Below are 12801 nucleotides of genomic sequence, written 5' to 3' on the forward strand. Positions count from 1 at the left end.
ACGGAATTTCCTATAATTCGAAATACAGTTAAGCAAATTTAAATACAAATAAATATCTACATACAAGGTTAGTATAATAATTACGTTTTAACTATGCATAAATATGATTGTGATATTGAAAATAAATATATAAATGCATTTATATCTTAAGTGATTTAAACAGCAGTAGCTATGTAAAACGATAAAAATAAATAATGATCTGCAACTTTTAGCGTAATAAGTAAAGCTTAAGGCATTCATAATCATTCTCACACAGTATATTATAATAATACTACGACGTTCAGAAAAAATACAATAAATACCGTATGTGACTACATAAATAATGGTGTATCTAGCGTTAACTGTATACCATAATATGTAACTATGTAAATTCAATGCAGAAACGATAATACGATTTATTATTTTAAAATGTAAATGATTAGAAATATTCTGTATAAAATCACTTTATTTTTACCGACTCTGGACTCTTATTAGTGTTTTAACTAAACACAAACAAACATTCAAGGTAAAATTACTACCAATTGATGCAATTTAATAATAATAAGCATATTATTGCTTTTTAATGTATTATTTAAGTATTAGATTATTAACTTGAACATTACAAATATTTATAGAGCACATATTTCTAACTTGAACCGTGAACACCGTTTGTTTAACACAAACAACAATGAATGTATAAGAATGATTCGTCTTCATCATTGTCTTAACTTTTAATTTAATTTAATACTACATCTCAATCGATTTAAATTATTATTTAAATGAATGCGGTACAGTTTCATTCTTTTTCAGTACTGTGTACGAGACGAGTAAACCGGACAATTTTATTTAAATAAAAGATTTATACATAATATAATAATAAATGCAATATAGGTACACATCTATAATAAATAAAATGCAATTATCTTGTTACATAAACGTTATAATACAAATTAGCTTTAGAACTTTCTATTATGTATAAGACATTTATAATATTGTACATAGCTAACCATAAATGTGCATGCAATATTAAAATACGTACAGCCCATAAAATAAATAAAAATAAAATAAAAAACTAAATTTTATTCTATGGTTAGTGAAAAAAATAGACTTACCTGTGAATAGCCTAATATATTCTCCACGGAATGGGAAACAAACACTATTTTTCCAGCCGATGTGACCATCAGGTATATATCGTTATCCTGAGAACAAAAAGAAAATAATAATAATAACATTATAGCTATGAAAAGAATTGAACTATTATGTTATATAACATAATATAGTAGAGACTATAGGTAGTTCAAAAGAGTTTAAAAACAATATCCGAAATAGTTTAAGTGATTTTTAATAAGTAGCTGATATGACATTAGTAATAATCAGAAAGAAGGTTTGCCATGCTATTTTTTAAACTTTTCACATATTTCATCTGTTTATAACTTTATAATTTTTAGAGGTAACTGCCAATGCTATGTAAAATGTAATATAAATATCTGCAATATTCGAATATAAGCATATTATAATATATATATTATAGGGCTCTCTCCTCGATATAATATTATATAACAACATTATGTTAAGTTTTTAGTAAACGAACTTTTGGCATAGCATGTCGCATAATGAACATCATTAAATAATAAATAAACATTAAATTTATTAAATACAGCAGTATCGAAAAATATAATTTTAGTGTATATTTTGTTCTTCAGGCAGATCTCTATCAACATAAATATACTACAAGTATAGGTAATAATTTAAATAGTTGTAATAATATTTTTAAATTGTTAAAATTATAAATAATATATTTAGAATAAAAGAAAGTGATAAAATTTAAATGTACAATATATTATTTACTCAACTATTAATATTTGATATTCGTAATATCATTTTCGATATACCTAAAGCATAATTATTTTTATTAGTAATCTGAAGCAATAAATTATTTGTTAGGTTTTGTGTGTTCTGTTTTAGTAAAATATATTAACTACTTATATTTAATCCATGTTAATAGTCACATTGCGGCCTATATTAAACCGATATCTCTTATAGAGCAAGTGAACAACTTGGTTGTTTATAAAAGGAACAACGATTTTTTTTTTCAAAAGCAACATACTCTGATAATTAATTATTATACTTAAATAGAATAATATAAATACGGATACATACGTCCAACAGAAGATCAGCCACGTTAACCTCCTTTATATAAACTGGCAGTTCTTTACGTTTTTCTTTTAGGCCGACTAAGACTGGAAAATAATTCAATTTTTAATTGAAAGAATATATTACATTCAATCGGTTAACTTACATCGATTCAACCGAAGATATGCAGCACTGAGTCTAAGAACACTAGTTTTCTCTATTTTCTTAGAAGCATTTGATATCAATGGAACAAGTTTTGTAAGTTCTGCGATAAAATTATTCAACTTCTCTCGTCGTTGTTTTTCTGCCAGATTTCGACTTTGTCGGCTAGAACTGAAATTAAAGTACATCAATAATCTACGAACTATTTGCATAATATATTTTTTTTGAACATTTATTTTAAGGGTATCAGAAGCATTCTACGCACATAAAATAGGAGTTGAGACATACATTTATATTTCCAAAATACTGATTAATTTAGTAAACCGATCAGTATTCTTAAAAACAGATTAAAATTTTTCGTATACGACAGTTTCAAATCTATTTTAAAAGTTTTAATTGCTAAGGTAGATTATAATGTATATATATATTACTACCAATCTCTTAAATTATAGTTTAACATTTTTTTATGATTAAATATATTATTATAAAGTAATATGAATCTAAAATTCAATTTTGGGTTGAATGTAAAATAGCTGTATAGGCTTTTTTAGACTGAGCGAAATGACAATTATATTAATCTTACAGTGAACGCAAGTTTTTTTAAAAAACACTTGAATAGTTTTTGGTGCAAAAGGAGCTAATAAGAGCTTTGATAAAGCTTCCAAAAAGGGTTTTAGTGGGTTTCATGTTATAAAAAAAAATGTGACGAGATTATTGTTTTAGGGCTCTTTCCGAAAGCTATCCAAGCATAATTCTTGTTGTATTTTACAACATAAAATATATTTTTACAAATTATTAATTACGCATAGTAAAAGCTAAAATAGATTAACAAGTTTCGAACAGAAAATATAACAATTATGATATATCCACAGTATTGAAGTATTGAAGTATTGAAAGAATTAAAGAAGTTTAAGTGGGAAGGTTTAACCAACTACGTGGACTTATAATCGTTTATTGAATGATAGTCATACATAATTTTGTATATTAAATTAAACATCAGCCTCTACTGAGTTAGTTGTATTGTATAGCGGCTATTCTCCGTTGGATCTATATAAGCTTACCACAAATTTATGTCGATTACAATAAAATAAAATCACATAACATTATTTTGTGTTACTACATACACACAGCTTGTGTGATACAAGTATCTACCTACACAACACTTCTATGTTTTCTGAACTCAAACTATGTGATAAAAAATATATATCTTCCGGAACTCGGCAACAATAGAATATCGAAGCGTACCCCGACTGCATAATATGTTTCTATATCAGTTAAGACTTAATAAAGTAAATAAACTATAAAGTACGAGACATAATTATCGAATTTGGCAGTAAATTGCATACATTGGCCTTGGATTGGGACTAACTTTCAGAGTGCTGAGTGGGATAGGAGAAGGGATACACGGTTTGTTTTTGGTTTATACGTAAAACACAACAGAGTTGATTTTTACGATATTCTATTTTTGCTATCTACTATGTTAAAACGCCATTGCAAATTGCATCACAGTTTTCTCACTCGAACTAAGCGTTAAGCCCTCCTATCATCATCAATTGAAATGCATCGCAAGGTATATTAAATGTGCATATACATTTGAATAACACGAAGAACTGTTTGCGTGTTTTTCTCTTATATTTTTACCGACAAGTACTTATTTTTACGATACACGCACACACACACAAGTTACATACATATATGTCAAGCAAAATGTATATATTATAATATAGTTATTATTTCCATGTTGAAGACGAATCAGTTTTTTATGTTAGATTTTTTTCTTAAATAATGATGATTATAATATAGCACCTATATCGTTGATCTTGTAAATATTTAAAGAAATTAGATTAACGAGATTTTTCTATATTATAACAGCAGCTATATAGATAACCATGTAAACGGATAATGTCAGTTATAATGAAAACATGATACAACAATAAATTTAATTATAATGCCGTTTGTGGACCATGTATGTATATATAATATGAAGTTCTAAGTATTTTACAAACGGATGGATTTAAAAAAAAAAGTCTCTTCATGGGTACGGCTTAATTCATAAATCCTGCTTGTTTATTATTTCCATATATCATTTTATATTTAAGTTTTAGGATATGGAAAAACAAAATTAAATAGTTGTTTAAGTAGAAATTAAATAGATCATGTCAGTTTTTTTATTTATATTCCGTCAATATATTATTATTCTTATATATTTCAAAGTATGTAGGTTAATCAATCATAGGTACATAAATTATTACTTATATGTCATCCAAGATAGAATACTGTAAGGCAATTTTTTTCTGGGACAGTAAGAAACTGACATCTAGACGATAAAACAGTGAATAATATAGATGTATAGACGTAGACTAATGAATAAAAATTTCTCCAGAAATACAATTTTAGTATAATTAGTGTAAATCTATATGCGTGGACAATTCTCTTCGCAGATACGAGTATATAGTGAAAAGCTAAACTGGTAAGTTTCTAGTATACCAATCTTAGTTATATGATTAACAATACCTAACAAGTGTAAATCATATACGGTTTAATTTGTTTCTTCTTAAAGAAAAATACCTTTAACGTATATAAAGGGAAAAAACTGGAATTTATAGTCCGTGCTATTAAACATTTTGAGGTCAACAACATTCATATAAATTATCTAGCTGATATATTATACGTACCAACATAATACGATTAACTTAATAGTAAATTAAGGTCGAAATGTCTATACTACAAAGCAAATATGTTTAAAATTAAGATTGAACCTTTTAAACTATAATACTTGCTTGGATAAAGTTAGGTACATCATGTTATTATCTACTTAATTGTTGTACTCTATAGTACTTTATTATTTTGTATATGGGTAAGTTAAATTTTAATAATATTTGCGTTTGACGTTTAACAAATTTAATTTTAAAATTATTACATCTATTAAAGCAATTTAAATACCTACGTAAAATATAACAGCCGTCTAAGTCAGTATATTTTAATTTTTTTAATGCATAACATATAGGTAATTACAAATTTAGACCAGTATATTAAATCAAATACTAATAATTTTAAAATAAATTGTATTGATTGTAATATTTTGTAATATTTTTTGTATAAAACTAAAATCAAATTAATTAAATGGTTTAAATTAGAACAATGAATACAAACTATTTGTTGGAAGAAAGAAGACGTTAAATCTAAATTTTAAATTATTTGAGTATAATACTTCTCACCATACATATTTATCAATAAATCATTTACACTATTGAGTTTACAAATCGATCAATTAAACAAATTAACTATACTAATTAATCAAATTCCAAAGGATAGTTTATTATGATATTTGATCGACAAAATACAATAACTTTATTTTAGTATAAGTATAAATGTAACTAACTTAATAAAGTACAATTGACTTGTAAGCACGCATGTTTGTTTATAATTTAAGACTGCATATAATTTTTTTACAACAACTATATTAACATCTCACATTAATGCTTAAGAAAACTGTTATTTAATTAGATATATTAAGAATACATCATAGATAAACTACTATTTATTGAAAAAATGATTAACAAAAGAAATAAAATCTTTGGTATGAACTAAATACAGCTGAGATTCTATGAAGGCCTATATAAATAAAGAGTGTTTTAAACCTAAAATCAGGATTGCCGTATTTAGTAAAACTATTTAAATGCTTTTTAAAAACCTAATTTCTTAAAACTAAATAAATCAATTTATCGAGTCAAAATTAAAATCAATGGTTTTGATTAGATCTCAAATTTTAAATTTATTTATAATATTTGAAAACAAATATATTTTAGACGACACGTTGTAATTAAAGAAAACAACATTTTGAAAAAAAATAATGGGTTTGTTTTACATGCTTACTATTCCGATACACATATATAACAATGTTTACCGTAAAAACGATTACGATCCATTAAAATAACTAACACAAAAACAAAAAAATATTCGATAATAAAAATGACAACGCACCTTAATAGCATTTTTTAAAGATACACGTCATATACATGGTATATATTACATGCCTGTACTTCATAAGAATAATAATTATATTATGTAAGCATTTATATATATACAGTTTTATCAATTATCATCACCGATTGAAACTGAGGTGAGTAGGTGACTACTGTGCGTCTATACTGTCCAGTGATACAGACATATCTAAATATACGGGTGGTAATGTTTTACACGACTTGCACGACTTGGCTTTAGTCATTAATATTACATATTAATATATTATTATCATTATATACCTACTAAAAAAAAAAAAAAAAAAAAAAAAATGAATGAATGAATTAAAAATAAATAATAATATAATACGTCGTGACGTGTGTCGTTTTTACACACGGTATAGTTTGTATCTGTGTCTATCATTGGCGACTATTTACCATGAGGTAAAGGTATAAAGGGTCAAGCACTTAACCGACACAAAGATTTCATTCGGCGGCTAGCTGGATCATATACGTTGTTTTATATTTATGTGGACTTTGTATCAATGACTATAATGTACTGATAACATTAGACATAATTATACACACATTATTGGCTAGATAATAAGACTAAACAAGTATAAGTAGGCTGTAGGCATCGCCTGCACATATTATGCAAGTATTGTTACAAATTAATTATAATACGTGCGTAAAAAGAGCAACGATTCAACAGAAAGCATTTAAGTATTAAACACGTATTTTAAGCATATATATTCATATAAAATGAAACAAAAATCTCACTAACATCTCGATATTGAGACTATGACTATACGAGGCCTATGGATGACAGAGATATTTGTCTATGGAATACACTTAAGAGATAAAAATCAATCCTCACTTTTGTTATTATTAGAAGAGCATAAAATTTACCTATTCGTCAAACTTTGATAGCATTATACCATTATGAAGGTGTATCTATATTATAAACAGTATACAATGTAATAGGGTGAGAGCAGCGCGTGTGTGTGGAATTTTTGTTCAGCTATTTATTTAGTTAGTTTGCATAAAACATAAACGTATGTTGGAGAACTTCAAATACTATTGTTCACAATAATGGTTACTTGATTACAATCTGAATATATTTGTGTTGTTAGAATACACATATTTAAACTTTACTCTTATCGAGTTATTGGTATCAACTGTTATATTTTCTACTAGGCTTGCAAAAAATATAAAATAAGTCGTGAAGATTTAGCTATTAACGTTATAGATTAGGTATTATAGTTAATTAAAATGTCCATAAATATTTATGAAATTAAATCTATTGGGTAAATAAGAATGATTATGTTTTTAAACGAAAAAATAAAAAATGCAATGCAAAAAATCATTCAAGATGTAAACAAGTAAGGAATGTAGTCTCTGTAAACGTACTAAATACCTACCCAGTTTTAAAATGTATTTTAAACAATAGAGTATTAGGTACAGTATAATTCTATTAACGATGTTTAAACGATTTGTTTTCTATAATATACTTATTTACCTATTTCATATAGAGACATCATTAAATTAAACATCTTAATTGGTTTACAATATTGGTAACTAAAACAACGTAGTAATTTGACTAGATATACAGTTGGACACAATTGTGATATAAAATGTACAAACATGTGTCTGGAAACCAAAAAGTCATACAGTAGAAAACGTATACGAGTATGATTATTATTATTATTATTAACAGTGCGATGTCGATGTGCATCAAGTACTCAGGTGTAAATTATTATTTGCTCCGTGTTCTATAGATCTTTGTTTCCACTATTGTAAAACAAATTGAACTAAGCATCTTAACAATTTTAAGAATGTTCTAGTTGCAAGTAATTTTATTTGTATTTTTAACTGCGCACTTCTGTTTGTCAGTATAGTTGTAATCTCTAAAAATATTCCATGTACCAGTTGCAAAATAAAGCGAACTAAACATTGAAATTGAACAGTTATAACCCTCACATAAAAATAAAGTAAGATTTCGTTTAAAACAAAAAAAAAAAAAATCAATATTTCAGTTTACTATATACGTAGCAAATTCCTAGTGGTCGTATGCATATTTTAAGCTAAGTAATCATGTGCTTACAGTGACAATTTTATAGGGAATAGTTGCCTCCCTCCCCTCCCGGTTAATATAATTTTTATTTGATCACGTAGTTTTAATTTGTGTCAGAACGAATATTGGAAGTATAAAAAAAGATAAGATTGTTTAAGTAAATTTTGATGATGAAGCTACGACAATATAGGGTAGTGGGGGAAATGTTCAGACAGCAGACTCTAAAAAAAAACAATAAATCATTTGTCCAATTACAACAATGAAAACATCGAATAATTTATTTAATTGAAAATGTTTATTTGCATCCACCATTTAAAAATAATAACCAATGTAAAATTCATTTGACTATTAAATTCATTAAATTGTATGAACATTTGATACCTAGTTACGTAAATAATTTCAAAAAATATAATTAAATATAAGTGTACCTACACAGCGTTGCAGATTAGCCTATATAAAAATAAGATAATTATTAACATATTGACATAATGTTTTATTTCTCAAATTCCACCGTCATCTGCATTCAATTTAGTCTTTAGAAATTAATTTATGATAAACCGATGTTATATTTTAAAATATAAAACTTTGCACGAGGAATTTAAATTATGATTTGTCAATACAAAGTGAGCGTGATAAAACACAAACACAAATAAATAAACAAATAATAATTTTTTAAACTTATGTAAATAAGTAAAAAATAAGTTTATTTAAAAATGTTAAAATATTATTGAAATTACTATCAAATTGAGAATTTACACTATATGTATTACAATATAAATGAACCATATTATTTAACTCTCAATTTGTATGATTGTGATCCTATACATACATAACAATAATTTATTGAATAAATACAAATGATAAACTTTTTACCCGCAAAATATACGACAAATAACTATCATAATAAAAAATGCAAGATTTATTGTTTTAACTTACACATTTTCGTTATCAATAGGTACATTTTTTTTACGGTCAGTGATTCCATTCAAGCGTTGCTTAAAAATAATACGTCAGAAAAACAGCGCAGATAAATTTACTAAGTTTGCCAATTTGACTTTTGACTTATTATCTTTGGCAACCAATATGTTATATAGTTTATACATATTATTTTATATAGGTATCCTATGTTATTTTATAAACGAACAATTCAAATTTCATCACCCTAAAATTTATAAATAACATTGCTTAATTATTGATACGTACAAAACCATAATAGGGTAAGGCGGCTATATTCTATGACGTACTATTTGTATAATTACATTGTAAATTATTTGTATACAATTTACAAAAAATACTACAAGTTATATTATATAATCATAATTTCTTCTTTTGGAAAATTTGGACGAAATAAACGTTTATAAAAACATATAACTTGTAATAAATTAGTAATTTATATTTTTTATCTTTCTGAGGATTCCATTACAGTGAAGAATCAGCTAGTATTAAAAGTGAAAAATACTTTTTACATTAATAAAATAAATTCATTTTATTTGGAAAAAAGATTCACATTTTCAAGACATTTCAAGAAACTACGAAATTAAAATAAGGCCATAATGAAATATTTACTTTTTTTTATTAAATAGGTATAAATAAAAAATGTGGCATTTTTAAAATAAAATATTATCTGGTCTTAAATATCTGAAATTTCATAAAAAAAAAAAAATATTTATATAAACACTACTAAGTACTATTGAAACTAATTAACAATGATAGAAAATGCTTTTACAACTAATAAAAAACTTATTTATTGTTTAACTCATGTCCAGTAGAGTATTTATGGAAGAGGGAGGCCTCTATGACGTCTCTTTTAAAAACCTTATCAATAAGATAGATGCTCGGATAGATGAGTTTTAAATAATTTAAAAACACGATAATTTTAATGTATAAAAACACTATGGAGTACAAAAAAAGAAATAAGTAGGCTTACTATTATGTAACGAGTTAGTTACAATTTTATTTAAAGAAACTCCTAATTTAACAATTTAGATATTTTTATTCGTTTTTATTTTAGCCATTACTCTAGTTTTTTCACCAATGTACCTTAACTCAATATAGATTTAAAATATATTTTATTTCGTACAAATTATTGTTTTATTTACACAAAAATGTAAGTGTATAGATTGATATTAAATTTTGATTGTACACTATTATACAAACTGATTAACATTTTTCATTTTAACAGAAAAACAAAAAAGCTATTTTCGAGGTATCACAGAGAACATCACATACTCTTGGTATCCTCCTTCCATACTAAGTGTCTATTATATAAAAATAATATTAATTTAATTCCAGGCGCAATTCAGCGTAAAGAAATACGATTAATTAATTAGACAGAATTTACAATTTCCTTAATTCGCACGCACTAAGCGAAAATCACGTTTAGTCCGAAAACAAATAAAAATCTAAAACGTTATTTTAGTTATTATCTTAAATTATTAATATACATGTATAACAACTTCAATCGGTTGTATAATGTGCATTAGACGCACTTTAGACAATAATGAAATGTAGAAACGTATACGTGTGCATTTGTTTTGATTGCATAATCATACATTGTAAATATATTTAAGTGATTAAGTGGGAGAAACGCCGAAGCGAGACAAAGTTAGATAGAATCAATTTACATATGATGAAACCAATGTAAATACGAGTGTATATATGTGAGTGTGTGCTATGTGCATACATAATGATAAAAATGGAAACAATATAGAAAATGTTTGGTAGAATTAGTGAAATAATATCAAGGTTAATATAAAAACGAACATTGAAGGATTATTTTAGTGCACTATATTTTTTTTTTATAAAGAGAATGCATAGGTACACGTTCAAAATAATAATATAAAATATTATAATAGTATATTATACATTATATGCGATCATGTATATTATGCGCTCACCTATACAGTTGCATCTAACCTACAAGTTACGCGAAACTAAGGGGGAGATTGCACATGTTAAAGAATCTTATGTAATCCCTACCTATAAATTTCTGTAGATAAAAATTTAAATGACCCTGCATGTATATATAGTTATACATATTATACACAAAGTACGCAGACATATGTATTATTATGCATAAGTTGTAGTTGAATGTGCATATAGTGATTAAAATGCATGTACATATAATTGCAACGATATGGCGTCAGGTTGCATATTATGGATAAACCATTCAATCGAATACATGATATAATTTAATTGCGTAAACCAAACTAGACGAATGATAATAACATAATAATAAAACGATTTCAACTTTTGTTTATGCACGCACTTGGAAAATCTCATCGGTACTTACAATCATACATACATATATTATAAATCTTAGTATTTAAAATATTGAAGGTGATACAAAACTAGATAATATGTTAATCACTCGACACATGTACCTACATAACTTAATATCGTACCTAATCGATAAATTATAATATTTAGTGTTTGTTGATGTTAATTAATGACAAAAACAATACGAGGTATATTTGTTTCATATTAATTAATCTAGATTTAAAATTTCATACAAAATATATTAAAATAAATAATGATTAGCTCACCCATATAACCGTTGATTAAATTCTAATTCACATTTAAAATGGCAGTAAAAACAGTATTTTTTATTATACTGTTATAAGTTATAAGTTTTTACATTTTAACTTTTTGTTACACATTTTAAGCTAATAATATCAATAAGTAAATATGAGAAAATGTAAATCACATAAAATCAACATTTTATTGAATGACCTTTGATAAGTTTTGTATATTTAATTGATTACATTTTTGAAGAACCTTTGCACTGCACAAAGAAAAATATAATATTTGCCTGTTTTGTAATAAAATACTTTTATTATAATTATAATAATAAAACACCAATAAAAATGGATTTATATTTGTCAATTTACAATACAATATTTTTACAATATTTATCTATAGTCTCGTTTAAAAAAAGACGAGTTAAATTTTTTAATCTCTGTAATTTCAGACTACGAAAACAAAAGATAAGTTGTTGATTATACACTTGATGATTACCTAAGTTACACTAAAAATCAGACACATGTGGTGCATGTTTCATAAAAACAAATAGTAAAAGCATTTCGTAAGAATAAAATTAAAACGAACTTTGATTAAAAAAAAATTGTTAATACCTAAAGCATCTTATTATATTATTAAATATTAAGACTTCCTAATTAAGAATAGTAATTTTTTTTAATAATTATGCATTATTATCTTTGATTTTTTTTTTAAATTCATTGTAAGTAAATATAAAGGTAAAGCTAAAAATTTAATAGAAACTAGAGCAATTTTATTATAAATATTAAATTCAAATGAATAATAAGGTGTTATTAAATATATTAATATATAAGTGTATAACTATATTCTCAACAAGAAAAACGACGTTTAAATTGAACAATATTATAACATTTATTAATCTTAGATTAATAGAGGAGTTACCTAAGTGTCATTGTTCTTGATTAAAAAAATAAAAACATTAAAATTTTCAAT

At 25.1% G+C, this 12801-nt stretch overlaps 1 protein-coding gene across 1 annotated transcript in view; it reads right to left on the bottom strand.

The window, feature by feature from the left end:
- The window catches only part of LOC114128861 (uncharacterized), a 32406-nt gene that overhangs the window by 12036 nt on the left and 7569 nt on the right, over positions 1 to 12801 (bottom strand). The window contains 3 exon segments of the mRNA XM_050202772.1: positions 1092 to 1178; positions 2140 to 2219; positions 2279 to 2445. Of these exon segments, the coding sequence (XP_050058729.1) occupies positions 1092 to 1178; positions 2140 to 2219; positions 2279 to 2445 (334 nt within the window).

This window comes from Aphis gossypii, chromosome 3 (genome assembly GCF_020184175.1).
Source record: "Aphis gossypii isolate Hap1 chromosome 3, ASM2018417v2, whole genome shotgun sequence".
In the NCBI taxonomy this organism is placed as follows: Eukaryota; Metazoa; Arthropoda; class Insecta; order Hemiptera; family Aphididae; genus Aphis; species Aphis gossypii.